Source organism: Saimiri boliviensis, chromosome 2, assembly GCF_048565385.1.
Source record: "Saimiri boliviensis isolate mSaiBol1 chromosome 2, mSaiBol1.pri, whole genome shotgun sequence".
In the NCBI taxonomy this organism is placed as follows: Eukaryota; Metazoa; Chordata; class Mammalia; order Primates; family Cebidae; genus Saimiri; species Saimiri boliviensis.
This window is the reverse complement of record NC_133450.1, coordinates 114,224,188-114,251,476: the sequence shown is the minus strand read 5'-3', so window position 1 is coordinate 114,251,476 and position 27,289 is coordinate 114,224,188. Positions and strand designations below refer to the sequence as shown.

At 44.3% G+C, this 27,289-nt stretch overlaps 1 protein-coding gene, 1 non-coding gene and 1 pseudogene across 2 annotated transcripts in view; 2 read left to right on the top strand and 1 right to left on the bottom strand.

Moving 5' to 3' along the window:
• GPR176 (G protein-coupled receptor 176) overlaps positions 1-15,189 on the bottom strand; it is a 130,042-nt gene extending 114,853 nt beyond the window's left edge. Inside the window, exon 1 of the mRNA XM_003935726.4 lies at positions 14,119-15,189. Within this exon, the coding sequence (XP_003935775.2) occupies positions 14,119-14,290 (172 nt within the window). The 5' untranslated portion in view covers positions 14,291-15,189. The remainder of the gene's footprint in view (positions 1-14,118) is intronic.
• Positions 15,190-19,845: 4,656 nt separating this feature from the next.
• LOC101028323 (cofilin-1 pseudogene) lies at positions 19,846-21,302 on the top strand (annotated as a pseudogene).
• Positions 21,303-24,113: 2,811 nt separating this feature from the next.
• On the top strand, positions 24,114-24,220 carry LOC120361427 (U6 spliceosomal RNA). The gene has a single exon (XR_005577620.1). It is a non-coding gene; the product is annotated as a U6 spliceosomal RNA (small nuclear RNA).
• Positions 24,221-27,289: the final 3,069 nt, after the last annotated feature.

The window sequence follows — 27,289 nt, the reverse complement described above, 5'->3', positions numbered from 1 at the left end:
CAGGGAGAGGATGCTTTTTTTGAGACGGTTCAGGGCTGCATGCTTAGCTTATTGAGTTTTGGTCATGCCTTACAGTATGTTAAGATAGGTTTTATTTATTCTTAGTTTCCTTTTGTCAATAATCCTGTATAATTCCCTAGCTTCATGATATAATTTTACTGGAATTAAACTTATATAAATCAAAATTATATAATGAATTAAGTTCTACAATTACTAATTGATCAAAGCCTAGGAACAGGAGTCCTTGAGATAGGTACAATGACTAAAATTCAGTTTTAAACTTTTTTGGCTAATATCTCAAGTGTGCTCCCCTCACTCCTAAATTGTGCATTCTGCATTTGATTCAGAGACTACATTTTCAGATACCCAGGAACTATGGGATGAAAAGGAAATAGAAATACTTTAACATTTTTTGAGTAAAATAACAGAAACACAAATCTTACATATCCATTCAACATAATTAATTGAAGTCTTATATATCAAAAATAGATCCTTTTGAGACAAAAACAAAGGGGCTTATATGTTCTTCCTTCCAAAACTCTCACTGCACCTCAAAATGCTTTACTCCTTTTGGGAGGCCGAGGCGGGTGGATCACGAGGTCGAGAGATCGAGACCATCCTGGTCAACATGGTGAAACCCCGTCTCTACTAAAAATACAAAAAGTTAGCTGGGCATGGTGGCGCGTGCCTGTAATCCCAGCTACTTAGGAGGCTGAGGCAGGAGAATTGCCTGAGCCCAGGAGGCGGAGGTTGCGGTGAGCCGAGATCGCGCCATTGCACTCCAGCCTGGGTAACAAGAGCGAAACTCCGTCTCAAAAAAAAGAAAAAAAAAAAAATGCTTTACTCCTTCCAGACACCCTCGAAAGACTCGGGTTCTTTTCTTCATATCCAACTCAATTTTTTTTTTTTTTTTTTTTTTTTTTTTTTTTTTTTTTTTTTTTTTTTTTTTTTTTTTTGAGACGCAGTTTTGCTCTTGTTACCCAGGCTGGAGTGCAATGGCGCGATCTCGGCTCACCGCAACCTCCGCCTCTTGGGTTCAGGCAATTCTGCCTCAGCCTCCTGAGTAGCTGGGATTACAGGCACATGCCACCACGCCCAGCTAGTTTTTTGTATTTTTAGTAGAGACGGGGTTTCACCATGTTGACCAGGATGGTCTCGATCTCTTGACTTCGTGATCCACCCGCCTCGGCCTCCCAAAGTGCTGGGATTACAGGCTTGAGCCACCGCGCCCGGCCCCAACTCAATTTTGTATAACATTAATATTCCAACACTTTACAAACTTAGAACAATGCTATGGAACACCTAAAAGTGCTGTGTATAACAAAATGTATCTTTAAATTCATAACTGAGCTTGCAAAAAATAAAAGGAAACTCTCAGTTGCATGAAATAAAGGGAGACCACAGTACTTGCATTTAACGGTGATTTTCAGACCAGGAAATAGACCCTCATAACTTCAGGTTTTACCACCCACAGAGAAACTGAATTCCAGACCTTGGGCTCACCTAAGGCAGGAAGTCAGAATGGGAACCCCTATAAAAAAAACAGAAAGGGTAGCCACCTCGAAGAAAGAGAGGCTAAAAACCTGTCCTCAGCCAGGCGCAGTGGCTCACGCCTGGAATCCCAACACTTTGAGAGGCCAAGGCAGGCTGATCACAAGTTAGAAGTTTGAGACCAGCCTGGGCAACACAGTGAAACCCAATGTCTACTAAAAATACAAAAATTAGCTGGGTATAAGGCCGGGCACAGTGGCTCATGCCTGTAATCCAAGCACTTTGGGGGGCCGAGGTGGGTGGATCACCTGAGGTCAGGAGTTCAAGACCAGCCTGGCCATCACGGAGAAACCCCATCTTAAAAAAAAAAAAAAAAAAAAAATTAGCTGGGTGTGATGGCACGCACCTGTAGTCCCAGCTACTCTAAAGGCTGAGACTGGAGAATCGCTTGAACCCAAGAGGTGGAGGCTGCAGTGAGCCGAGATCCTGCCACTGTATTCCAACCTGGGAGACAAGAGTAAGACCTCATCTCAAAAAAAACAAACAACAACAACAACAAAAACCTATTCTCAACTTCAGAGAGATGACAGGGAAATGTGCCTTTTCTAGTTGCTAAGGTCCTAAGCTGGTGATAACCCTGTGATACCCAGCAAGAGCAAATGTGAAACTATTCTGGAGGCCACTTCTACAGCCAAGATCTCACAGAATCCTTCAAAACAAAAAAGAGACGGGCTCACAATCAAAACCTTAGAAATGCACAAGAAAATGATCCACCATAGGCCAGAGTTAGGAAACACAATGAGTAATCCAAGATCACAATCTGAAATCGTAGATTTAATATTACAAAAGAGATTGTTCTAAAATGTGCCTGGATTTAATTTATAGGTAAGACCAAATGCCACTGAATCAAGTTTGTTATTCACAGTTTCCCAGAAACAAGAAGTGTACCATGCCACACAAAACTGTAACACATGAGGCATGGAGGGTGGGGATAGAGGGCACTGGCATTAGGTCTTTATTACTATAGTGGAAGGAAGCAGGTAGGTGGGGATGCTCCCTATTGGGCAGGAAGCAAAGCACAGATGTTGGGGGCAATGTGGCCGGAGAGTTTAAAATGTAAACTCCGGCCAGGCGCGGTGGCTCAAGCCTGTAATCCCAGCACTTTGGGAGGCCGAGGCGGGTGGATCACAAGGTCAAGAGATTGAGACCACCCTGGTCAACATGGTGAAACCCCGTCTCTACTAAAAATACAAAACATTAGGTGGGCATGGTGGCGTATGCCTGTATTCCTAGCTACTCAGGAGGCTGAGGCAGGAGAATTGCTTGAACCCAGGAGGCGGAGGTTGCGGTGGGCCGAGATTGCACTCCAGCCTGGGTAACAAAAGTGAAACTACATCTCAAAAAAAAAAAAAAAAAAAGTAACCTCCATAAGCCCAAAAAAGCTGGATTGCAGAGGAGATGTAAACCATTTTTGCCATTAGTTTGGCCCTGCAATTCATGGATGCCAAATCATCAATTATAAAACCTATAAAACTTGGTTACAACAGAAATAAAAGGAGAAGTAAAGCCATAAAGAAAGAACAAGATATTAGCATCTATCTAATACCCACCTGCTCCTTTATGCATCAGGTAATCCTGTACCTTTAACTTTTCTAAATGCCTTACATGCTATATGCTTGTCTATATATGATATGTTTGAAGATGCCTAAAAGATTCATCCAATCCATTTCTTGCTCCTTTTTTTTTAAGAAGGTATCCTTTTTGCTTAAGATACCTTCTTTTAAAAAAAAAAAAAAGTACCTTTAAAGATCACTACTTTAAAATACTTTAATACACCAACTCTGTTAACATCCACATTTAACATGATTTATTTAGCCACCATGAAGGAATAGAATACAGTACTGCTAACTTTGAAGAGAGAGGACAAGTCAGCAACTCAGAAGATGGTCACTGGGCATCCAAAATGAGCAACGAGAAAACAAGAGATTTATGAGAAGAGATGTAATAAACACTGAAAATGAGAGTTTTTTTTTTAAAATAGTTTTCTTATTTTTTAGTTTTCCCTAGGATAAATCTTTACTATAAAACTTTGCCTAAGGCCACTCCTACCTTCCAAGCTAGGTGAAAATGCCTCTTTTTGTGCTATATGACTAATAACAGTTTTCCACCCAGCTAGTATGGAAACTCTCTGACAATAAAACTTTTCATGGCTAGGCAAAGTGGCTCACATCTGTAATCCCAGCACTTTGGGAGGCCGAGGTGGGTGGATCACTTGAGCCCAGGAATTCCAGACCAGCCTAAGGACTATGGTGAAACCTCATTTCTACCCAAAAAAAAAAAAAAAAAAAAAAAAAAAAAAAAATTTAGCCAGGTATGGTGGCATGTGCCTATAGTCCTAGTCACTTGGAGGTAGAGGGATCACCTGAACCTGAGAGGTTGAGGCTGCAGTGAGCTGTGATCACACCACTGTACTCCTGCCTGGGTGAGAGAGTGAGTCCCTATCTTAAAAAAAAATGAAAGGAAAGGAAAAACAACCTTTTGCAATAGTTCCCAGTCACTACAGAATCTAAATGGCTTATTCGGATAAGTGACATATGCAGAAACTCTTTGACAAACTCTAAGGACAAGAGACTTTGAGACTTGGACACCCCAGAGGAAAACACAGTTACGTTTCTTGGTTCCCATTTTTAGATAAATTTCCTCCTAGTCTACAAAATGCCACCAAATAAAACAAAAGTATATTTGTTACAGAACCAGGGATATTTGGAGCTGTCTGGCAGTTTCTACAAAGAATACAGTTACCATATGATATAGCAATTTTCACTCCTAGGTATGTTCTCAAGAGAACTGAAAACATGTGTCACATAAAAACTTGTACGTAAATATTCAGAGCAGCATTATTCATAATTGGCAAAAAGTAGAAACAACCCAAATGTCTATCAAATGAATGGATAAACAAAATGTAATACATCCATACAATAGAATATTATTCAGCAATAAAAAATACAGTGATAATATATGCAAAAACATACATAAATCCTGAAAATATTATGCTAAGTGAAAAAAGCTAGTCACAGCCGGGCGCGGTGGCTCAAGCCTGTAATCCCAGCACTTTGGGAGGCCGAGGCGGGCGGATCACGAGGTCAAGAGATCGAGACCATCCTGGTCAACATGGTGAAACCCCGTCTCTACCAAAAATACAAAAGTTAGCTGGGCATGGTGGCGCGTGCCTGTAATCCCAGCTACTCAGGAGGCTGAGGCAGGAGAATTGCCTGAACCCAGGGGGCGGAGGTTGCGGTGAGCCGAGATCGCACCATTGCACTCCAGCCTGGGTAACAAGAGCGAAACTCCGTCTCAGAAAAAAAAAAAAAAAAAAAAGCTAGTCATAAAAGACCACATATTGTATGACATAGATCTATGGAACAGCTAAATTTATAGAAACGGAAAGTAGGGCTGGGTCTGGTGGCTCACACCTGTAATCCAAGCACTTTGGGAGGCCAGGGCAGGTGGATCACTTGAGGTCGGGAATTCAAGACCAACCTGGCCAATATGGTGAAACCCCGTTTCAACTAAAAAATACAAAAAAATAGCTAGGCATGGTGGCAGGCAACTGTAATCCCAGTTATTGAGGGGGCTGAAGCAGGAGAGTTGCTTGAATCCAGGAGGCAGAGGCTGCAGTGAGCCAGGACCATGCCACTGTACTCCAGCCTGGGTGATAGTAAGACTCCTTCTCAAAAAAAAAAAAAAAACAATAAGATATTCTGAACTGACACCTAAGGAGGCAGGAGGTGGCGGGATCAATAGTTAACAGCCTACTGTAATGAATCGAATTGTCTTTTATTTCTTTTTATTTTTTGTCTTTTTTTATTGTCTTTTATTTCACATTGTCTTTTATTTCTCTCTCTCTCTCTTTTTTTTTTTTTTTTTTTTTTTTTTTTTTTTTTTTAAGACGGAGCTTCGCTCTTGTTACCCAGGCTGGAGTGCAATGGCACGATCTTGGCTCACCGCAACCTCCGCCTCCTGGGTTCAGGCAATTGTCCTGACTCAGCCTCCTGAGTAGCTGGGATTACAGGTATGTGCCACCATGCACAGCTAATGTTTTGTATTTTTAGTAGAGACGGGGTTTCACCATGTTGACCAGGATGGTCTCCATTTCTTGACCTCATGATCCACCCGCCTCGGCCTCCCAAAGTGCTGGGATTACAGGTGTGAGCCACCGCACCTGGCTGTCTTTTATTTCTATTTGATGTCTACGTGGTAGAATTCTTCCTGGAAGTCAAATTCTCTGGTGAAAATTTTAAAAAGCTTTACTGAGATAAAATTCATCTACTTTAGAATCCATCCAGTTAAAGTGTACAACTCAGTGGCTTTTAGCCTATTCACAAAGTAGTGCAAACACTACTATTATTGAATTTCAGAACATTTTTATCATCCCACAAAGAAACCATGTATCCTTTGTTAGTAGCACTGCATTTCCCCCCTCAATATCTTGAGCCCTAGGCAACTACCACTCATCTAGTTTTGTTTTGTTTTTGGTTTTGTTTTGTTTTGTTTTGTTTTGTTTGAGATCCTTTATCAAAAAGAAAAAAGAAAAGAACGAAACGGCTGGGTGCAGTGGCTCAGGCATGAGCCACGCAACTGGCCCATGACACCTTATTCTTGATGTAGTATGCTAGGTTTTTAGGCATACAAAAGACAGAAACTACATGTAGAAGTAAGGCTGTTGATATTTTATTATTGGCTGTAAGTAGGGTTAACTAAAAATTATCCTGAGTAATTATAAAGTATAAGCACAGCCGGGCGCGGTGGCTCAAGCCTGTAATCCCAGCACTTTGGGAGGCCGAGGCGGGTGGATCACAAGGTCGAGAGTTCGAGACCATCCTGGTTGACATGGTGAAACCCCGTCTCTACTAAAAATACAAAAAATTAGCTGGGCATGGTGGCACGTGCCTGTAATTCCAACTACTCAGGAGGCTGAGGCAGGAGAATTGCCTGAACCCAGGAGGCGGAGGTTGCGGTGAGCCGAGATCGCGCCATTGCACTCCAGCCTGGGTAACAAGAGTGAAACTCCATCTCAAAAAATAAATAAATAAATAAATAAATAAAGTATAAGCACAAACTAGTATTATAGTCAAACATTCAACTAAGGAACTCCAAGAATTATCCAGCTATTATCTGGTTAATTTCAAACAGTATCAAAAGCACTAGTATATTTCTCTATCAAACAAGTACCTGTCTGACCAACATGGTGAAAACCTGTCTTTAAAAAAAAAAAAAAAAAAAAAAAACAAGCACCAAGTATCATGAACCTTGCTGGTACCCCATATGATTTTGCTCAAAGACTATAAACAAGCATGAGCAAAACTAGTGTTTATCCAACAGATCTACCGAACAGATTTAACAAGTAGATTTCCCACCTTTCCCTTCAAATGAATACTTCAATAACCACCTCATGGAATCAAACTACAGGCAAGTTGGATCTTTACTTGGGGTCATCAATTTCACATGCTCATTATAGACCATTCATAAGTGTATTAGTTTGCTCCAGCTGCTATAACAAAATACCAAAGGCTGGGTAGCTTTAAAAATAGACATTTCTTTCAGTTCTAGAGGTTGGGAAGTCTGAGATCAAAGTGCCAGCATGGTAGGGTTCTGAGAAGGGCCTTCTTCCTGATTTGCAAACAGCTGCTTTCTGCCATATCCTCAAATGGTTCCAAAAAAAGAGAGGGCAAGCTTTCTGGTTCCTTCTTATTAGGTTTCTAATCCCACCTTGAGAACTCTATCCTCATGACCTCATCTAAACCTAATTACCTCCCAAAGGTCCTAATAACATGACATTGGAGGTTAGGTCTTCAATATATGAATTTGAGGGGGAACATAAACATTCAGTCTATCACAGTAAGGAAAGGGAATATAGTTTAAGAATAAGAACCATGGCCGGGTGCAGTGGCACACGCCTGTAATCCCAGCACTTTAGGAGGCCAAGACAGGCAGACCACGAGGTCAAGACCATCCTGACCAACATGGGAAAATCCCACCTCTACTAAAAAATACAAAAATTAGCTGGGCTTGGTGGCACATGCCTATAGTCCCAGCTATTTGGGAGGCTGAGGTAGAGAACTGCTTGAACCTGGGAGGCAGAGGTTGCAGTGAGCCGAGATGGTGCCACTGCATTCCAGCCTGGCTACAGAGCAAGGCTCCCTCTCAAAAAAATAAAATAAAATAATAAGAACCATACATATGGTGGTCTAGTCAGACAAAGGAAAGCTGATGTCTCGATTTTAAAAATTTCAAGGCCAGGCGTGGCAGCTCACACCTGTAATCCCAGCACTTTGGGAGGTCAAGGCAGGTGTATCACAAGATCAGGAGTTCGAGACCAGCCTGACCAATACGGTGACACTCCATCTCTACTAAATAAACAAAAATTAGTCAAACATGATAGTGGGTGCCTGTAATCCAGCTACTCAGTAGGCTGAGGCAGGAGAATCATTTGAACCCAGGAAGCAGAGGTTGCAGTGAGCCGAGATTACACCATTGTACTCCAGCCTGGGTGACAGAGTGAAACTCCATTTCAAAAAAATAAATAAAATTTTAAAAAGTAATAAAACAATTTTTTTAAATGGCTGGATGCAGTGGCTCACACCTGTAATCCTAGCACTTTGGGAAGCCAAGGCATGTGGATCACCTGAGGTCAGGAGTTCAAGACCAGCCTGGCCAACATGGTGAAACACCATCTCTACTAAAAATACTAAAAAAAGAATTAGCCGGGCATGGTGGTGGGCACCTGTAATCCCAGCTACTTGAGAGTCTGAGGCAGGGAGAATTGCTTGAACCCAGGTGGTAGAGGCTGCAGTGAGCTGAGATCATGCCACTGCACTTCAGCCTGGGCAGCAGAGCAAGATGCCATCTTTTTTTTTTCTTTTTTCCATGAGGCATTTTATTTGTAAATATATGTATTACACCCCTAGAAAAAGAATCCTCCTGTGTGTTTTCATCTTGCTTCTGCATGGTCCATGATGCCAGCTGAGGTTGTCAATACAATGAAACCAAACTGGCGGGACTGAAGCAGACTATTCTGCCATTTTTCTAGATCTTTGAGTTGCACATCAAATCTGGGGCTGATCACACCACACTTGTTTAGCCTGCCTGTGAGGTTCACAACAATTTTCCCAGCTCTGTGATCGTCAATGATTTCAAATTCGCCAATGTAACCATGCTTTATCAACACAGTGAGAAACCGGATGATGACTTTGGAGCACAGCCTAATAAGCACCTGGCGTTTGCCTGTCTTTTCGGCATTGTTTTTTTTTTTTTTTTTTTTTGAGACGGAGTTTCGCTCTAGTTACCCAGGCTGGAGTGCAATGGCGCGATCTCGGCTCACCGCAACCTCCGCCTCCTGGGTTCAGGCAATTCTCCTGCCTCAGCCTCCTGAGTAGCTGGGATTACAGGCACGTGCCACCATGCCCAGCTAATTTTTTGTATTTTTAGTAGAGACGGGGTTTCACCATGTTGACCAGGATGGTCTCGATCTCTTGATCTCGTGATCCGCCCGCCTCGGCCTCCCAAAGTGCTGGGATTACAGGCTTGAGCCACCGCGCCCGGCCCTTTTCGGCATTGTTGATGCTCTTGAGAGCATCAGCCAGTACATTCATGCGCACCATTATGGCGGCACGGAAAGATAGAGAAAAGAGGACAGGAGGGGAGAGTGCACAGAGTTATGAGGGCGACATGCCATCTTGAAAAAAAAATTAATTAAAAAATAAATTGCAATGTAGGATACATAGTTGTTCGTTATTATCCATCATATTAAATTTCTTTAAATAAAAGCAAATTCATTTATAAAAATCTTTTTTTTTTTTTTTTTTTTTTGAGACGGAGTTTCGCCCTTGTTACCCAGGCTGAAGTGCAATGGCGCGATCTCGGCTCACCGCAACCTCCGCCTCCTGGGCTCAGGCAATTCTCCTGCCTCAGCCTCCCGAGTAGCTGGGATTACAGGCACGTGCCACCATGCCCAGCTAATTTTTTGCACTTTTAGTAGAGACGGGGTTTCACCATGTTGACCAGGATGGTCTCGATCTCTCGACCTCGTCATCCACCCGCCTCAGCCTCCCAAAGTGCTGGGATTACAGGCTTGAGCCACCGCGTCCGGCCTTTTTTTTTTTTTTTTTTTTTTTTTTTTGAGACGGAGTTTTGCTCTTGTTACCCAGGCTGGAGTGCAATGGCACGATCTCTGCTCACCGCAACCTCCACCTCCTGGGTTCAGGCAATTCTCCTGCCTCAGCCTCCTGAGTAGCTGGGATTACAGGCACGCGGCACAATGCCCAGCTAATTTTTTGAATTTTTAGTAGAGATGGGGTTTCACCATGTTGACCAGGATGGTCTCGATCTTTTGACCTCGTGATCCACCCGCCTCAGCCTCCCAAAGTGCTGGGATTAGAGGCGAGAGCCACCGCGCCTGGCTATAAAAATCTCTTATGCCTCCAATGATGATTGGCACAGATGACAGGCAACCTGTGTAGGAGGAGCTCAGAGGTAATAGTCTAGATCATAGCCACCTATCCTTTTCAAGTCAAAGCACCAGGGAAAAGCCCAGCTCTCTAAGCACTTAGATTGTGAATCTAAGGAGAAGAGGAAAAAGAGAAAGATAAACGCTGAGGAGTTTAATCCAAAGTATTTACTAGAAGCGGTGATTCCATGTCTTTTAGAGTTTTGATTTCACACTCTTGACTACTAAAAGTGACTGGTGCCACTAAAGAGGAATCTAAATTATTTGACTCTATTTCAGTGTCTACAACATAGCTAAAGCTCAGCCAAGACGTTATATAAAGAAGGCTGAGAAACACCAGTTTACACAAACCCCCAAAATGCATATATTTGAATAATATTGTGTACAAGTCTTGCATTCATTTTCAACATAGCAAATAATTTTCCTTCTGATTGGAATATTACAATTATTCCAAGTTCTTTTTTTTTTTTTAATTATTTTCTTTACAGATTAAGTCAAAAGTTATTCCAAGTTCTTAGGGATTTTTCCTAATACAAGACACCAAAATAGTTTCCAAAAGAGCTTCAAGACACCAATAGTACAAATGAATTATTTTCATGGTCTCACAAAAAAAATTTAAAAATTTAAAAAAAAATAAAAAATAATGGGCCTCTGGAAATCCCAGTAAAAAGAAGTCTAGAGAATATAAAAACCGTATTTCAATTTGCTTAAAGAGAAAAAAATAAAAGAAAAACTCATTTGTCTATGTTTGGGGTAGAAGAAATAAGAAGTATACTAAACCAGTTACTTAATCAGTTGTTTATTCCAGGTACTATTCCATCCTCCAAAAAATTTACTTTTCAATCATAAAGATTCCTTTTCTTTTATCTAGTCTATGATTTTTCTCTATTTGGAGGCTTTATGAGATGTGCTTCCCAAGTTTACTTGCCTTGCATCTGATTGCACATGGCTTTGAAACTTAAACTCTGAGCCTCAACAGATAGTATTAGAATTCTAATGTACACAGATGTAATTGAACGAGACAAGTCCTTAGAGAACAATGAATCAAGAATACCAATAAGTAACAAGGATACAAGGCAATGTTGGGATTCAGCTGAACTTTTTTTTTTTATTTTTTTGGAGATAGAGTCTCACTCTGTTGCCCAGGCTGGAGTGCAGTGGCAAAGTCTTGGCTCACTGCAACCTCTGTCTCCCAGGTTCTAGTGATTCTCCTGCCTCAGCCTCCTGAGGAGCTGGGATTACAGGTACATGCCACCACACCCAGCTAAGTTTGGTATTTTCAATAGAGACAGGGTTTCATCATATTGGCCAGGATGGTCTTGAACTCCTGACCTCAAGTGATCCGCCCCACTTGGCCTCCCAAAGCCTTGGGATTACAGGTGTGAGTCACCATGCCTAGCCCAGCTGATCTTTTAAAGAAACCAGAAGTACTGTCCATATTTATGTTTTTTTCTGCATATAGAAAGGAGCAAGTGGAATTCTCTTTTAGGAAGGTCTATGTAATGTGGAAGGAGTAATATAAGACTCTCTAACTCAAGTCAGGCACCAAAGATCAAGGGGAAATCAGTCTGTCCTTTGGAGACAGCTACTAAAGCAGGTTTTGCATGTCACTCGCAAGTGCTATGTGGAGAAAAGCTAAAATAAGGGCAGATTTACCTGGAAATTCCTGAATCCGATGCAAGCTACAAAAATGGAAAGGACGTGGGCAACAGGAGTAACATTCATTAAATGTCCACTATTTGCTATGTCTTTTACATACATGTTCTGCCTTCTATTTCAATCATACTCAAATTTTTAGAATCAAATCAGCCGGGCGCAGTGGCTCACGCTTGTAATCCTAGCACTCTGGGAGGCCGAGGTGGGTGGATCACCTGAGGTCAGGAGTTCAAGACCAGCCTGCCCATCAGGGTGAAATCCCATCTTTAAAAAAATATATAGCCGGGCACGGTGGCTCACGCCTGTAATCCCAACACTTTGGGAAGCCGAGGCGGGTGGATCACGAGGTCAAGAGATCGAGACCATCCTGGTCAACATGGTGAAACCCCGTCTCTACTAAAAATACAAAAATTAGCTGGGCATGGTGGTGCACGACTGTAGTCCCAGCTATTCGGGAGGCTGAGGCAGGAGAATTGCTTGAACCCAGGAGGCGGAGGTTGCGGTGAGCTGAGATCGCGCCATTACACTCCAGCCTGGGTAACAAGAGCGAAACTCCATCTCAAAATAAATAAATAAATATATATATATATATATATATATATATATATATATATATATATAAAATCAAATCAAACCGTGGGAAAATGTCTCAGAATTTTTCCTCCCAACACTGTCTTTCTTCAGAGTTTAAGTTATCCATGGGGGTGGGAAAAAATATATATGTGTGTATGTATATGAATGTATGTATGTATGTATGTGTATATTGGGGGGAAATCTGCAGAAATAAAAATATAGTCACTTCTACTACCTCTCCAATAACCCACACTTTAAGTGTGACAATATTCAGAATTTAACTGCCAATAATCTAGAATGCATCATGAATACTAAAGGTATTTTGAAGATAGGCTTTTGCTTTGCTAATGTGCATTTAACATTCCAGTCATAAAAAGACATCTTAAAACACACACACACACGCACACACACACCACCCTCCCCCCCAATATAGCAATACTAATATCTACTCCTGAAAATGTCCTTGTGATTAAAAAAAAAAAGGAAGAGAAATACTATGATGGAGTACAATGGAATGATGACAATTAAAGAAACTATGAAGGGAAATTCCAAACTTTTAAAATTCTTCTTAAAATAGTCTATTAAATGTCAGTTTCTTGGATTCCATAGAATTTCACAAGTGTCTACAAAAAGTAACCTATTCCTACTTTGAAACTTTAAGACTGCTCTTGACAATAACATCACATCTTTATTGCCACATCGGGGACGCAGAAAAGGAAGCCACATATTTCCAAGTGGTATGCAACATGTTCAATAGGCCTCAAAAGAAATGAATATTGCTTGTATCATTTAACGTTTGAAGATAAGCGATAAAGACTAAGAATGCCAGACGCGGTGGCTCCTGCCTCCCAGCACTTTGGGAGGCCAAGGCGGGTAGATCACGAGGTCAGGAGTTCAAGATCAGCCTGGCCAAGAAGGTGAAGCCCCGTCTCTACTAAAAAGACAAATATATATATATATATATATTAGGCGGATGTAGTGGCAGGCGCCTGTAATCCCAGCTACTCTGGAGGCTGAAGCAGAGAATTGCTTGAACCAGGAGGCAGAGGTTGCAGTGAGCCGAGATCGCGTCACTGCACTCCGGCCCCGCAACAGAGAGTGACCACCGGTCTCAATTAAAAAAAAAAAAAAAAAAAAAAACCTACTATAATTTAAGAGTAGTGAGAAGTACAGGTAATTCTCATACTAGTAGGCTAGTATTTTACTAGCCACTCATTTCAATTCGTTGATCTTTTTTTCTCTGAACAAATATACCTAAAACTGGGTTGTCCTACCTTTATTCTGTACCTTAAACAACACACAGATGGGGAAGTAGAGTGGGCTTTCTTTTGTTGTGTTAAAAACATCTACAGTTTTAACTTCACAGGGTTTACCAGCAGGTCGGTGTTCCGAAGAAGCAAGCCATAAAGCACGCACAAAATAAGGCTCTTTCAAAATAATTATACACACACACACCTTATTATTTCCATATATATGAAAAAATAGAATCCCAAAACATCTTTAACAGAATGGGCGACATTCCTTTCAATCATCAGTAACAAATTCCCACAGAATCTTTGTTCCTCGCTATTGGTAAACAAGAGCTGAAGCCAACCGGGCACCCAGGAGCCTTCCGCCAGGACTATCTGAGGAAGGGGATCCCCGCCGGATCCCGCTGCATCCTCGGGCCACGAGAATGCCCTATTAGAACTCTTCTGCTCCCGCGTGGGGTCTGGAGTCCACCGTCCCTGCTTAACTTCATTGCAGCTACCCGGGATCCTTAACCCTCCTCCTTCAACTCTCCGCACTTTGCTAGGCACCAGAAACCCAAGAAGCTGGGCAACCCGCTCCCGGCTCTCCGAGCCTGTGCCCTCTGGGAGGCCCGGGCCAGAGGCGCCCCGCGAGAGGCTTACCGAGCAACGAGCCAATGAAGATGACGACCTGCACGGTGGTGGTGAACTGTCGGTACAGCTGCGCCTCGCCGAACTCCCCGAGCGCGGTGCGGTTCACGCTCGCAGTCTCCGCGCCAGACGCGTTGCGCGGCTCGCTGGCGTTTCGAGAGATCCAGCTCCCGTTATGTCCCATGGCTAGGCTGGGACTCCGGCTCCGCGAACCGCCCGCCTCGGAGCCCCGCGCGGAGCCTCTCCTCCTCTGGGTGAGGAGGGACGTGCGGGCGCCTGGCGGAGTCCTGGAGAAGCCGGGGCAGCCGACGGGTCCCCTCACGTCTCCACATCGCCAACCCCGGCGCCCGGGAGGCGGGGAAGGAAGGAGGCGCGGCTGCGCCCCATGCCCACTCCCTCCTGGATCCCCGTCAGCAACCACATAAAGGAGGCACGGTCAGAGCCCGCCGAGCGTCGTCCGTCCCTCCTCCAGGGTGGTCAGCGTGGCCCAGCCCACTCGGCAGGAATGGAAATACAGAAGGAGGCATTCGATGGTCAAGGAGCGCGCTATCTGCTCCCCGCCGCCTCCTTCAACCGCGGCTCCTCCGCGCCCCGAAGGCTAGGGCATCCCTCTCGAGTCCCCTCGGGCGGACGCACTTGGTCCCTCTCCTTAGCTGGAAGAGAACCTTTGGCCGAAGCTATTTTTCAGTCCTGCTGGCTTCGGGGCTGAATGGCGATGTGAAGCCAACGAAATGCCCACGCAGAGTGGCCAGAGCCACGCGGGGACCCCTGAGTACCCGACAGTGCCCATGGCTTGGGCGGAAAGCCAAGTCTCCCCAGCAGCCTGGTCCTGCGCTTCCGGCCGCCCGCCCAGACGCCGGTGCTGGGTCCTGCTTCCCAGCCCCGCACTGAGGGCTCCGACCTCCTGCCTCAGCAGCGGCAGTGGGGAACCCGTTCTGCAGCGTCTTTTTGCCTCTGCATGGCCGGGCGCCCCCTTTCCCAGCCCCCCTAGGGCCCTTGGCAGCTGGAAAAGAGCTTGACAGCCAGGCGGAGATGAGGGAAGACGCCCCCAGTAGGGCAACTGCACTGGTCTGCGCGGCAACCAGACTCTCAGTGCGCGCCTAGGGCAGCCGGGGGCGCGCGGCTGGCGAGGATGGTCACGTGGCACGCGCGGCCCCGCCCCTAGCGCCCAGGCCTCCGCGGGGAGGGCGCCATCTTGGCCCCGCGGAGCGTGACTGTCTTCGCTGGAAGCGTGGGAGGAGCGCAGGGCGGGTGACTGGCTGTCGTGGACACGCTTGCTACACCTCCCGGGGCTGCGCTTCATTTACTGTTAATTGTCGTTACTCCTCTGTATCTCGTTAGCAAGAGCTGCCGGCTGTCTCCTGGCCCCTCAGTCAGGCCTTGGGTGTAGCTGAAGCATTTAAGAAAAATGAAATATGGGACCCCCGTGCATGGTTTCCTGGCCTTTATATTGAGTATCATTTCTAAAATGTACACAGTATAACCTGGGCCTACTGGATTCTGGAACAGAAAAGGTTGGGAAGCTGGGATAGTAAAGTAAACAAGAAGAAATGCTAAAGTAAGTGATGCCAAGTGGGAGAGAAAACTGCGGATGCAGAGAGAGGATCTGGGGTAAAGAGAAGAAAGGTATGTGTGGTTGACTTTATGGAAACGGATTCATTTTTAATAAGTGAGGTACATGGGCCGGGCGCGGTGGCTCAAGCCTGTAATCCCAGCACTTTGGGAGGCCGAGGCGGGTGGATCACGAGGTCGAGAGATCGAGACCATCCTGGTCAACGTGGTGAAACCCCGTCTCTACTAAAAATACAAAAAATTAGCTGGGCATGGTGGCGCGTGCCTGTAATCCCAGCTACTCAGGAGGCTGAGGCAGGAGAATTGCCTGAACCCAGGAGGCGGAGGTTGCGGTGAGCCGAGATCGCGCCATTGCACTCCAGCCTGGGTAGCAAGAGCAAAACTCCGTCTCAAAAAAAAAAAAAAAAAAAAAAATAAGTGAGGTACATGGTAGAAGACTGATATGTTGGTTATGGGACTGAGACTGAGGACAATAACTCAAGAATTGATTAAAATTACAATTATTCCTTGGTTGCCTCAAGGATGATCCTGCTACAATATGGCTATTTCCTTTTCACTGGTAACCTTACTTACTCTTGAAACGGTAAAAATCCAAATCTTGTACATATATGGATTCTCACAATACCTTCACATAGTAATCTATGGGAGAATTTTTTTTTTTATGGAGACAGGGTTTCACCATGTTGGCCAGGCTGGTTCGAACTCCTGACCTCAGATGATCCACCCGCCTCGGCCTCCCAAAGTGCTGGGATTACAAGTGTGAGCCACCGTGCCAGCAGGGAGAATTATTTTAAACATTTTGGAGACCAAAAAGGAGAGAGAGAAAAAGACGGAAAATTACTAATTACACTAATTGTATTTTGCCCCAAAGAACGCCATTTCCAGCAGCTAATATTAGTTCCAGGAGTCCAAACAGTTTTCAGGATGAAACACCTTACATTATAATCATTAGAAAACAAAATAATAATTCTCCAACATCCAGCACACTCATTTAGGATGGGTTGAAGAATGTGTATAAATAGAGTTGTTTGATAACAGTTACAAAAATACACCTTTACGCACCTTCACCCTCCATCCTGTTTTCAAAACCAGTAAGAGTTGGGATAAAGATACAGAAAAGAATGAGTTTTGCAGGTGTAAAGAATGGAGAAAGCAAGAAACTGCTCTCATGTTTTCATTCTGAAAAGATATCACTAAATTCTCTACACCCCCTCAATTGATGTTAGGGTATGTGGTTAGTAGAATCAAGAAATAACCTGGCCGGGCGCGGTGGCTCAAGCCTGTGATCCCAGCACTTTGAGAGGCCGTAGGCGGGTGGATCACGAGGTCGAGAGATCGAGACCATCCTGGTCAACATGGTGAAACCCCGTCTCTACTAAAAATACAAAAAATTAGCTGGGCATGGTGGCACGTGCCTGTAATCCCAGCTACTCAGGAGGCTGAGGCAGGAGAATTGCCTGAACCCAGGAGGCGGAGGTTGCGGTGAGCCGAGATCGCGCCATTGCACTCCAGCCTGGGGTAACAAGAGCGAAACTCCGTCTCAAAAAAAAAAAAAAAAAAAAAAAAAACCGCAGAAATTTCTCATGGTTCTGAAGGCTGGGAAGTCCAGGTTGAAGGTATTGGCAGATTCGATGCCTGTTGAGAGCCTGCTTTTTGGTTCATAGACACTGCCTTCTAGCTGTCTCCCCACATGGTAGAAGGGTGCCTTTTTTTTATTAGTACCTCCATTTTTATTTATTTGTTTTAGAGACAGGGTTTTACTATGTTGCCCAGGCTTACCTCAAACTCCTAGGCTCATGGCCAGGCGCAGTGGCTCACGCCTGTAATCCCAGCACTTTGGGAGGCCGAGGCGGGCAGATCACGAGGTCAAGAGATCAAGACCATCCTGGCCAACATGGTGAAACCCCGTCTCTACTAAAAAAATAAAAAAATTAGCTGGGCATGATGACGCTCGCCTGTAGTCCCAGCTACTTGGGAGGCTGAGGCAGGAGAATTGCTTGAACCCGGGAGGCAAAGGTTGCAGTGAGCTGAGACTGTGTCATTGCACTCCAGCCTGGCGACAGAGTGAGACTCTGTCTCAAAAAAAAAAAAAAAAAAACCTCCTAGGCTCGAGTGATGCTCCCACCTCAGCCTCCCAAGTAGCTACAGCGAAAGGCACACATTAAAACACCTGGTTCCTATTGGTTCCTTTTTTTTTTTTTTTCTTTTTCTTACCAAAATCAGATGGAATAGTGGTTCTTTTATAAAAGCATCAATCTCATCCATGGCTGCAAAGCCCTCATGACTTAATTACCTCCCAAAGATCCCATCCCCTAATAACATCACACTGGTGATGAGGTTTCAATATATTAATTTAAGGGGCTAGGGACACAAACCTTCAGACCATAGTAGGTATTATGTTGATAGCAGCTGGCAAGTGTTAACACCTGGCAGCAATCAAATACACAGATACAGCTGAAGGCAGGTAATTAGAATTACCAGCCAACACATATATGTGCTGGCTAATTTTTATTCAAAACTTTCTGAAGCTACACTAAAAACAGTTAATGGGAAATGGAGTAGAGTAAAAAATAGGCGACCTCTCACTCTAGATAATGCTGTTACAAGTAATTTTTCCTTACAATCCTCTCCTGTAATGAACATCCTCCCAACTTAGAGGCGATTTGTGTTTCCAAAGTTTTAGTTAGTTGTCATGATACTTAATTTTGTGTGTCAACTTGACTGGGTTAAGGGATGCCCAAGTAGGTGGTAAAACATTATTTCTGGGTGTATCTGTGAAGGTGTTTCTGGATAAGATTAACATTTCAATGGGGAGACTGAGTAAAGCAGACTATCCTCCCCATGTGGGTGGGCCTTATCCAAATAGTTGAAGGCCAAAATAGAACAAAAAAGCTGAGTGGAGAGGATTCCCTCTGCCTGACTGGCTTTGAACTGGGACATTGGCTGTTTCCTGCTTTTGGACTTAAACTGAATCATCAGCTCTTCCTGAGTCTCTGGGCCTCCTGGCTTTTGAACTGAAGCAACAGTAATGACTCTCCTGGTTCTGAGGCCTTTGGACTTGGACTAGAACTATACCATCAGTTCTCCTGAGTCTCCAGCTTGCCAAATGCAGATCTTGGGACTTGTCAGCGTCCATAACTGCATGAACCAATTTTTTGTAATAAATCTCTTTCTATAAGTGTGTTTATCCTATTGGTTCTCTTTCTCTGGAGAACGCTAATGCCATAGGTAATTTTTTAAAAAGCCGAAACACACTTCTCCATTTTTCTCTTATACTGTACTTTTGTGGTATAGTGATAGGCAAAATCACTTAAGTGCTAATAAGTACTTTTCCAACAAGTACTTAAGCTTGTTTAGGTGATAATCATTTGTCTTACCTTTGTGTTCAGAAGAATTCGCAATTCCATCTTTCTTAGCTATTTATTGAAGAGCAGAAAGAGGGTGGGATTGGGGGAAGAAAAATTGAATAGGATTTAGGATCATTGCAAAGATCAAGGTAGTTGGGGAACCTAAAGGTTTTATTTTCCCTATTTTCTTCTTCCTTATGATTGAATATCTCCTCCCTTCAGCTCCCCACACACACCCTCACATGCCCCCATGAGGTCTCTTACTAAAGAGGGAAAGAACAGCTAGAGAAATATAAGTATTTTGTATTAGTAAGTCAAAGCAGCACAGGAGTTTTTATGGCCTCTGGCTACCCATCTGTAATACGCAATTCTATTTCAAAAGGGCTATTTTTGTGCCTATGTAAAAAGACATAGACAATGTGGGGTTTTGTGTAGATATTACTAATGTTCAACAACATCTCATTCTCCTCTTCTTCCAGGCATACAGAAGACTGTATTTCTCAGCTACCTTTGCAAGTGGGCAGGGTCATGTGACTGTTATGACTAATAAAATGTGATCAAAAGTGAGGAGTCCCTTGTGGGCTTAGGCAGTGAAAAGTTGTTTATGATTTTCACATCTCTTCTGCTCTGCCATTGCAGTTGTGGAAGGAACCTTATGTTGAAATGGAAGAGTCAAAAGATTGAAGTAGTCTATGTCTCAGTCACCATATGGGAGGGCAAATACTCTGGAGAACCACCCAGACACAAAATCAATTTGTATGAATATGAAATAAAACTTGGTTGTATGAACGGAAGGGGCCGGGAGAGGCCGCGTTCAGTTGGATCCCGGCAGCGGCTGCAGCGCTCTTCTTCTGCGGCTTTCCGTGCCCTCTCCTTTTCGCTTCCGAAACATGGCCTCTGGTGTGGCTGTCTCTGATAGAGTCATCAAGGTGTTCAATGACATGAAGGTGCATAAGTCTTCAACGCCAGAGGAGGTGAAGAAGCGCAAGAAGGCTGTGCTCTTCTGCCTGAGTGAGGACAAGAAGAACATCATCCTGGAGGAGGGCAAGGATATCCTGGTGGACGATGTGGGCCAAACTGTTGATGACCCCTACGCCACCTTTGTCAAGATGCTGCCAAATAAGGACTGCCGCTACGCCCTTTATGATGCAACCTACGAGACCAAAGAGAGCAAGAAGGAGGACCTGGTGTTTATCTTCTGGGCTCCTGAGTCTGCGCCCCTTAAGAGCAAAATGATCTATGCCAGCTCCAAGGACGCCATCAAGAAGAAGCTGACAGGGATCAAGCATGAATTGCAAGTAAACTGTTACGAGAAGGTCAAGGACTGCTACACCCTGGCAGAGAAGCTGGGGGGCAGTGCCGTCATCTCCCTGGAGGGCAAGCCTTTGTGAGCCTCTTCTGGCCCCCTGTCTGGAGCATCTGGCAGCCCCACACCTGCCCTTGGGGGTTGCAGTCTGCCCCTTCCTGCCAGACCGGAGGGGCTGGGGGGATCCCAGCAGAGGGAGGGCAATCCTTTCAACCCAGTTGCCAAACAGACCCCCCACCCCCTGGATTTTCCTCCTCCCTCCATCCCTGACGGTTCTGGCCTTCCCAAACTGCTTTTGATCTTCTGATTCCTCTTGGGTTGAAGCAGACCAAGTTCCCCTGAGGCCTCCCAGTTGTCGGGGAAGCCTATATATTTTTTTTTAACAACATCCCCAATTGCCACTTGTTCCTCCCCCTTCCCATGCTGCCAACTTCTTTTTTTTTTTTTTTTTTTTTTTTTTTTTGAGATGGAGTTTCGATCTTGTTACCCAGGCTCGAGTGCAATGGCATGATCTTGACTCACCGCAACCTCCGCCTCCTGGGTTCAGGCAATTCTCCTGCCTCAGCCTCCTGAGTAGCTGGGATTACAGGCATGCGCCACCATGCCCAGCTAGTTTTTTGTATTTTTAGTAGAGACGGGATTTTACCAGGTTGACCAGGATGGTCTCAATCTCTCAACGTGATCCACCCGCCTTGGCCTCCCAAAGTGCTGGGATTACAGGCTTGAGCCACCGCGCCCGGCCTCATGCTGCCAACTTCTAACTGCATAGTGACTCTGTGCTTGTCTGTTTAGTTCTGTGTATAAATGGAATGTTGTGGAGATGACCCCTCCCTGTGCTGGCTGGTTCCTCTCCCTTTTCCCCTGGTCACTGCTACTCATGGAAGCAGGACCACTAAGGGACCTTCGATTGAAAAAAAAAAAAAAAGACAATAAAAAGACTCATTAATGAGAAAAAAAAAACAACAAACAAACTTGGTTGTATAAGCAATCATGATTTTTGGAGTTCCTTATCACAACATAACCCAGCCTATCCTGGCAGATGTTGTTATGAAAATTGGGGCCTGCGTATTTAAGAGAGCATAGACTGTATTTCTGAGGAATGGAAGGTTTTAAGTCAGGACTTTTTTTTTTTTTTTTTTTTTTTTTTTTTTTTTTTGAGACGGAGTTTCGCCCTTGTTACCCAGGCTGGAGTGCAATGGCACGATCTCGGCTCACCGCAACCTCCGCCTCCTGGGTTCAGGCAATTCTCCTGCCTCAGCCTCCTGAGTAGCTGGGATTACAGGCACGTGCCACCATGCCCAGCTAATTTTTTGTATCTTTAGTAGAGACGGGGTTTCACCATGTTGACCAGGATGGTCTCGATCTCTCGACCTTGTGATGCACCCGCCTCGGCCTCCCAAAGTGCTGGGATTACGGGCTTGAGCCACCGCGCCCGGCCTTAAGTCAGGACTTTAAAAAAATTCTGTGTATATTGGTAGTGGCAATAAGGATATCCTAGTTCCTTGTGAAATCAAAGTGGTAGCTGATAATGGAGCCTCTGGCATCTTTCAATTGAACTATTGGGCTTTCCACGTCAAAAAAAAAAAAAAAAGAAGCATGTTGGTCTCTGATAAACTTACCTTACTGAAACAGCTTTTTGGAGAGTACTTAAGCTTGGGGTAGGCAATAATCCATTTCTCTCTTCTTGGAGACCTAGATTGTCTCTTTACACAGGGTTCTACTAATGTTCTCAAGATAAAGAACCTAATATGGGGAGACAAGGGAGTATGAATGCCAATGTAGTTGTACCTCTTGAATGTTTTGTTGTTGGTGGTTTTAATGGATAAAATATCTTTTCTCACGATGAGGAAGAAAATAGGACAAAACAATGTAGCAGCATTCACAGGAAGAGGGCAAGGTTAACAACGGGAAAGAGAAAAGACAGAGGAAGAGAGATGGAGAGAGAAGCTGATGTTGGAGTTAAACAGAAATTCTGAGAGGAGCATTTTTTTTTTTTAGACGGAGTTTCACTCTTGTTACCCAGGCTGGAGTGCAATGGCACGATCTCAGCTCACCGCAACCTCCGCCTCCTGGGCTCAAGCAATTCTCCTGTCTCAGCCTCTTGAGTAGCTGGGATTACAGGCACACACCACCATGCCCAGCTAATTTTTTGTATTTTTAGTAGAGACGGGGTTTCACCATGTTGACCAGGATGGTCTCGATCTCTTGACCTTGTGATCCACCCGCCTCGGCCTCCCAAAGTGCTGGGATTCCAGGCTTGAGCCACTGCGCCCGGCTTTTTTTTTTTTTTTTTTTTAATGAGAGAGATGTGGGATGAAAGAGAAGCCCTTTCCTGCTGAGGGGCTGGAACCAGGGGGTCCTGGGTATAATGAGGGGTCACCAGGCCCTGACATGGCCACTAGGTAAAGGACAGCACCTGAAATGGGGACAGGTGGTGGGGACAGGGCCCCCAGGCCATGGGCTCCATGCTCCAAAGCCCCAGGCTGCAGCTAACATCCTTTGAATCTGGCACCTAGGCCTACCTGAGGGTCCCCAGCAGTTCTTGGAGCCAAAGAGGCAGGATAGCTTGATGTCTTCGATGGGGAATTTATATAGTCACGTAATCTCCTTGTTGATGCTGATGTGCTGCTTCAAGTAGATGACTATATTCTCGAAGGCAGAATCATTCCAATTGTGTTCAAGTAACGCTGGGCAGTTACTTGACCTCGCTAAACTCAGTTTTCTCCTCTACCAGAGAAAAAGAGGTGTATTTTGAAAGGCTGTTTTGAGGACAACAAAATATTGAATCAATAAAAATCTCTGACAGTGTCTGGTCATTGTAGGCCTTAATAAAGGGTAACTATGTAAGATCAAGTCCTGTTTGTTGATGTTTAAAGAAATCAAATATCAAAAAGAGGAAAAGTCACCATCCAAGATTTTAAAAAATTTTCTCTCTGTAAAGTTAAATAAAACACAAGCTTTGTATTTCAAAAATGAAAAAAAAAATCACTTATTTTGCAAATAACAACGGACAGAGTGGCTTTGGGGGAATTTTTACTTGAAGATTTAAAAGTCCAGAATTTAGCCTTTACATCAGTGGGCTAAATATGTTTACCTTTATAGTTATTAGTTTTGGATATGTTAAATTAATATCCAAAGCAATTTTCTTTTTAAAAGATAATGAGACAGCCCTTCATGTATTCCAGATTATCCCAATATGTGAATTCGGTGTGGGTCAAGATGACCAGTGGGAGACCGAAGTTAATTCTAGCTAAATAATTATAAGCTTCCTTGGCTCAGCGTATACTGAAGTTTATACACCAAACTAAACTGTATTATTGGTGCAGTTAATTAGAAATCAATCAGCAACAGGAGGCCTAAGGTAAAGACCATCTGAGAGTGCAATAACAGGGGAACACCACAGGGTGGTTGCAGAGCCGGCAATACTGCTCTGGTCCCACAAATGCCTTCTCAGTTTGGAGACTGCATGAGGGTCTCATAAACAGGGCTTGTGCAAAGGTCTCTCAGAAGGGAGAGGACCTCTCTTCACGAGATCCTGGAGTGTCTTTGCAGATGAGAGATGGCAAGGAGGAGAAAAGCCTTGCAGGGCAGAGATCAGAGAATGCCTCAGGCTCTGCCTAGGTTCTCCGAATCTGGAGTGATTTTGATTGCTCTATGTCCTCAATGCCCCTTGATAAAAGCTCCTGGATGCATTGGGTGTGCTCAGACCGGGTAGCTCCCCTTCTGCTATACTTCTGATGTAGCCGCACCCTGATAACAATTGGTGATGAATCAGAGTACTAGTGCTCGCTTCGGCAGCACATACACTAAAATTGGAATGATACAGAGAAGATTAGCATGGCCCCTGCACAAGGATGACACACAAATTTATGAAGCTTTTCATATTTAAAAAAAAAAAATCAGAGTACTAGTTTAGCATGTCTTAGAAGGATCTCAAGTGCTCCCCTGCCATCTTACCTACCCCTTCACCCTCCCCTGCCATGCCCATAAGATCAATGAGATTATGCACATAATAAAAGTGTTTGGAGCCCAGAGCTCCGGCCAACGGGATTGGTCCCCTGAACCCATGCTGTACATTCTACTCTTGTGTCTCTGTCTTTATTTCCTTTTCTCTATCCTTTGTCACTGCCAGGACTAAGGGAATCCATGTGTAAGGGTTATTGCCGAGTTTAAAATGAGGAAACTGAGGCCAGTATATGAAAATTAAATGCCAGTTTATTCAGCTCCTGGGCGAGGTTCTCTGCTCCAGGGAAAGGGGGCCAGAGAAGTCGCCCTGACTTCCTGGGGTCGGCGGTGGGTGGGGGGTGGTGGTTATGGCTAGGAGGAACCAGCAACAGCTGGGTGCTCTGATTGAGTCCAGAGGAGCGGGTTGAGACGGGGCAGGCCGTTATTGGTTGGCGGGTTGTTGGGCAGTGTGATAGCCAGTCAGGGTTGTATTAGCCAGAGCCTTCCAGGGGAGCCGTGCAGCAGAGCTAGGTGCTGGGTGCAGAGGTGGGTATGTCCGGCCTCCCTGGGAGGCAACCAGCCTTACACCATGCATGGGGTTGGGGCTCGTACCCAACATTGGGAAACGGTTTTCTACTGACATGGATCTATGAATATGTCTCCTAAGGTAGTTTCCCAGAAAGATGGCATTAGAAAGTACATCAGGAGTTTCTAGTAGTCTTTATACCTACAGATTTCCTATTAAATTCATCAAAAATATCTGGGAGGGGGGTAACTTTATCAAGAATATCTGGGAAGAGGATAAATTCATCAAGAATATCTGGGCCAGGCACGGTGGCTCAAGCCTGTAATCCCAGCACTTTGAGAGGCCAAGGTGGATGGATCACGAGGTCAAGAGATCGAGACCATCCTGGTCAACATGGTGAAACCCCATCTCGACTAAAAATACAAAACGTTAGCTGGGCATGGTGGCGTGTGCCTGTAATCCCAGCTACTCAGGAGAATGGCCTGAACCCGGGAGGTAGAGGTTGCGGTGAGCTGAGATCGCGCCATTGCACTCCAGCCTGGGCAACAAGAGCGAAACACCGTTTCAAAAAAAAAAAAAAAGAATATCTGGAAAGTTCGAAATTAAATACTCCTTCACTCCTTCCCTCCCTCTCCAGGAAACCTCAATAGTCACATACAGACACACACACATAATGATCATAAAGCAAACAGACTAATTTTTACATTTTATTTTATTTCATTTTATTTGAGACAGGGTCTTGCTCTGTCACTCTGCTTGGAGTGCACTGGTGCAATCACAACTCACTGAAGCTTCAGTGATCCTCCCACTTCCACCTCCCAAGTAGCTGGGACTACAGATGCGTGCCACCATGCCTGGCTAATTTTTATATTTTTTGTAGAGACCGGTTTTTGCCATGCTGCGCAGGCTGGTCTGGAACTCTAGGGCTCAAGTGACCCACCCACCTTTGCCTCCCAGAGTGCTGTGACTACAGACATGAGCAACTGTGCCCGGCCCAGATGAATTTTTAATAGTAAATGTGTCAAACTAAAATATTCATGAATTTTAGCACCTTCAAAGGAGTCACCTTGGGAAGCTATTTAGCAGCTGAAGACTATCATGATATCTCAGCACCTTTTTAGGATTCCTCTTTTATAATTAATTTTGGAAGCTGACATATTCTTTCCTGTATCACTTATAATAAATATGTCCTTTAAGAATAAATTTGATTTATTTTAAAGAGTCAAAAGTTATCTAAGACCGATTCTGGTGAATTAAGTGATTAAGGTAATAATATTCTCTAGTAAAAGATGGAATATGGATATAAAATACTATGACTCATAGTCTGTCTTGGAAGTAATGACACAGGTGTGGAATAAAGGCATATACTGATTCTAAAATTTAAAGGGCAAGACTCATTCAGGTTCATATGTAAATGCACACGAACACCCACAAAATGATGCAAAAGTCACCAACAATTTTTATTTCAGACTTTCTTGAGCAGCAAGAACAGTGTTGCCTCTCTGCTCCTGGCTTCCAAATCACAGCATGCTGCAAGAACAAGTTCCTTTACCTCCCAGAAGTGAAGAGAAAGGTTGGCTGGAAAAGTATTCAAAGAAGTAATGGCTTGAAACTGTCTGTATTTGGCAAAAATCATAAACCTAGAGATTCAAGAAGCTAAGCAAATTCTAAACAGGATAAGCCCAGTGAAATTTACAAAACACATCATCTTGAACTTTTGAAAGCTCAGAGAGAGAAAACCATCTTGAAAGTAGCCAAAAAGGAGTAGCACATTACCTTTAGTGGGAAAACAATTTGAATGACATCAGATTTCTCACTGAAACTATGTAGGTCAGAGAGAAATGGCACAACATTTTTCAAGTACTGAAAGAAAATAACTATTGGCCCAGAATTCTATAATCAATGAAAATATCCTTCCAAAGGCCAGGCGCTGTGGCTCACACGTGTAATCCCAGCACTTTGGAGGCTGAGGCGGGTGAATCACAAAGTCAAGAGATAGAGACTATCCTGGCTAACATGGTGAAACCCTGTCTCTACTAAAAATACAAAAAATTAGCCAGGCCTGGTGGCATGTGCTTGTAATCCCAGCTACTCAGGAGGCTGAGGCAGGAGAATCACATGAACCCAGCAGGCGGAGGCTGCAGCGAGCCAAATTGTGCCACTGCAGTATAGCCTGGGCAACAGAGTGAGACTCGGTCTCAAAAAAAAAGAAAGAAAGAAAGTATCCTTCCAGAATGGAGGGTAAAGGGATGGTAGTTTTAAAATTTGGGAAACAGTGACTAAAATCTGAGATCTTCTCTTAGAAAAGTCAAAGGCAGCTGGGCGCGGTGGCTCAAGCCTGTAATCCCAGCACTTTGGGAGGCCGAGGCGGGTGAATCACGAGGTCAAGAGATCGAGACCATCCTGGTCAACATGGTGAAACCCCGTCTCTACTAAAAATACAAAAAATTAGCTGGGCATGGTGGCGCGTGCCTATAATCCCAGCTA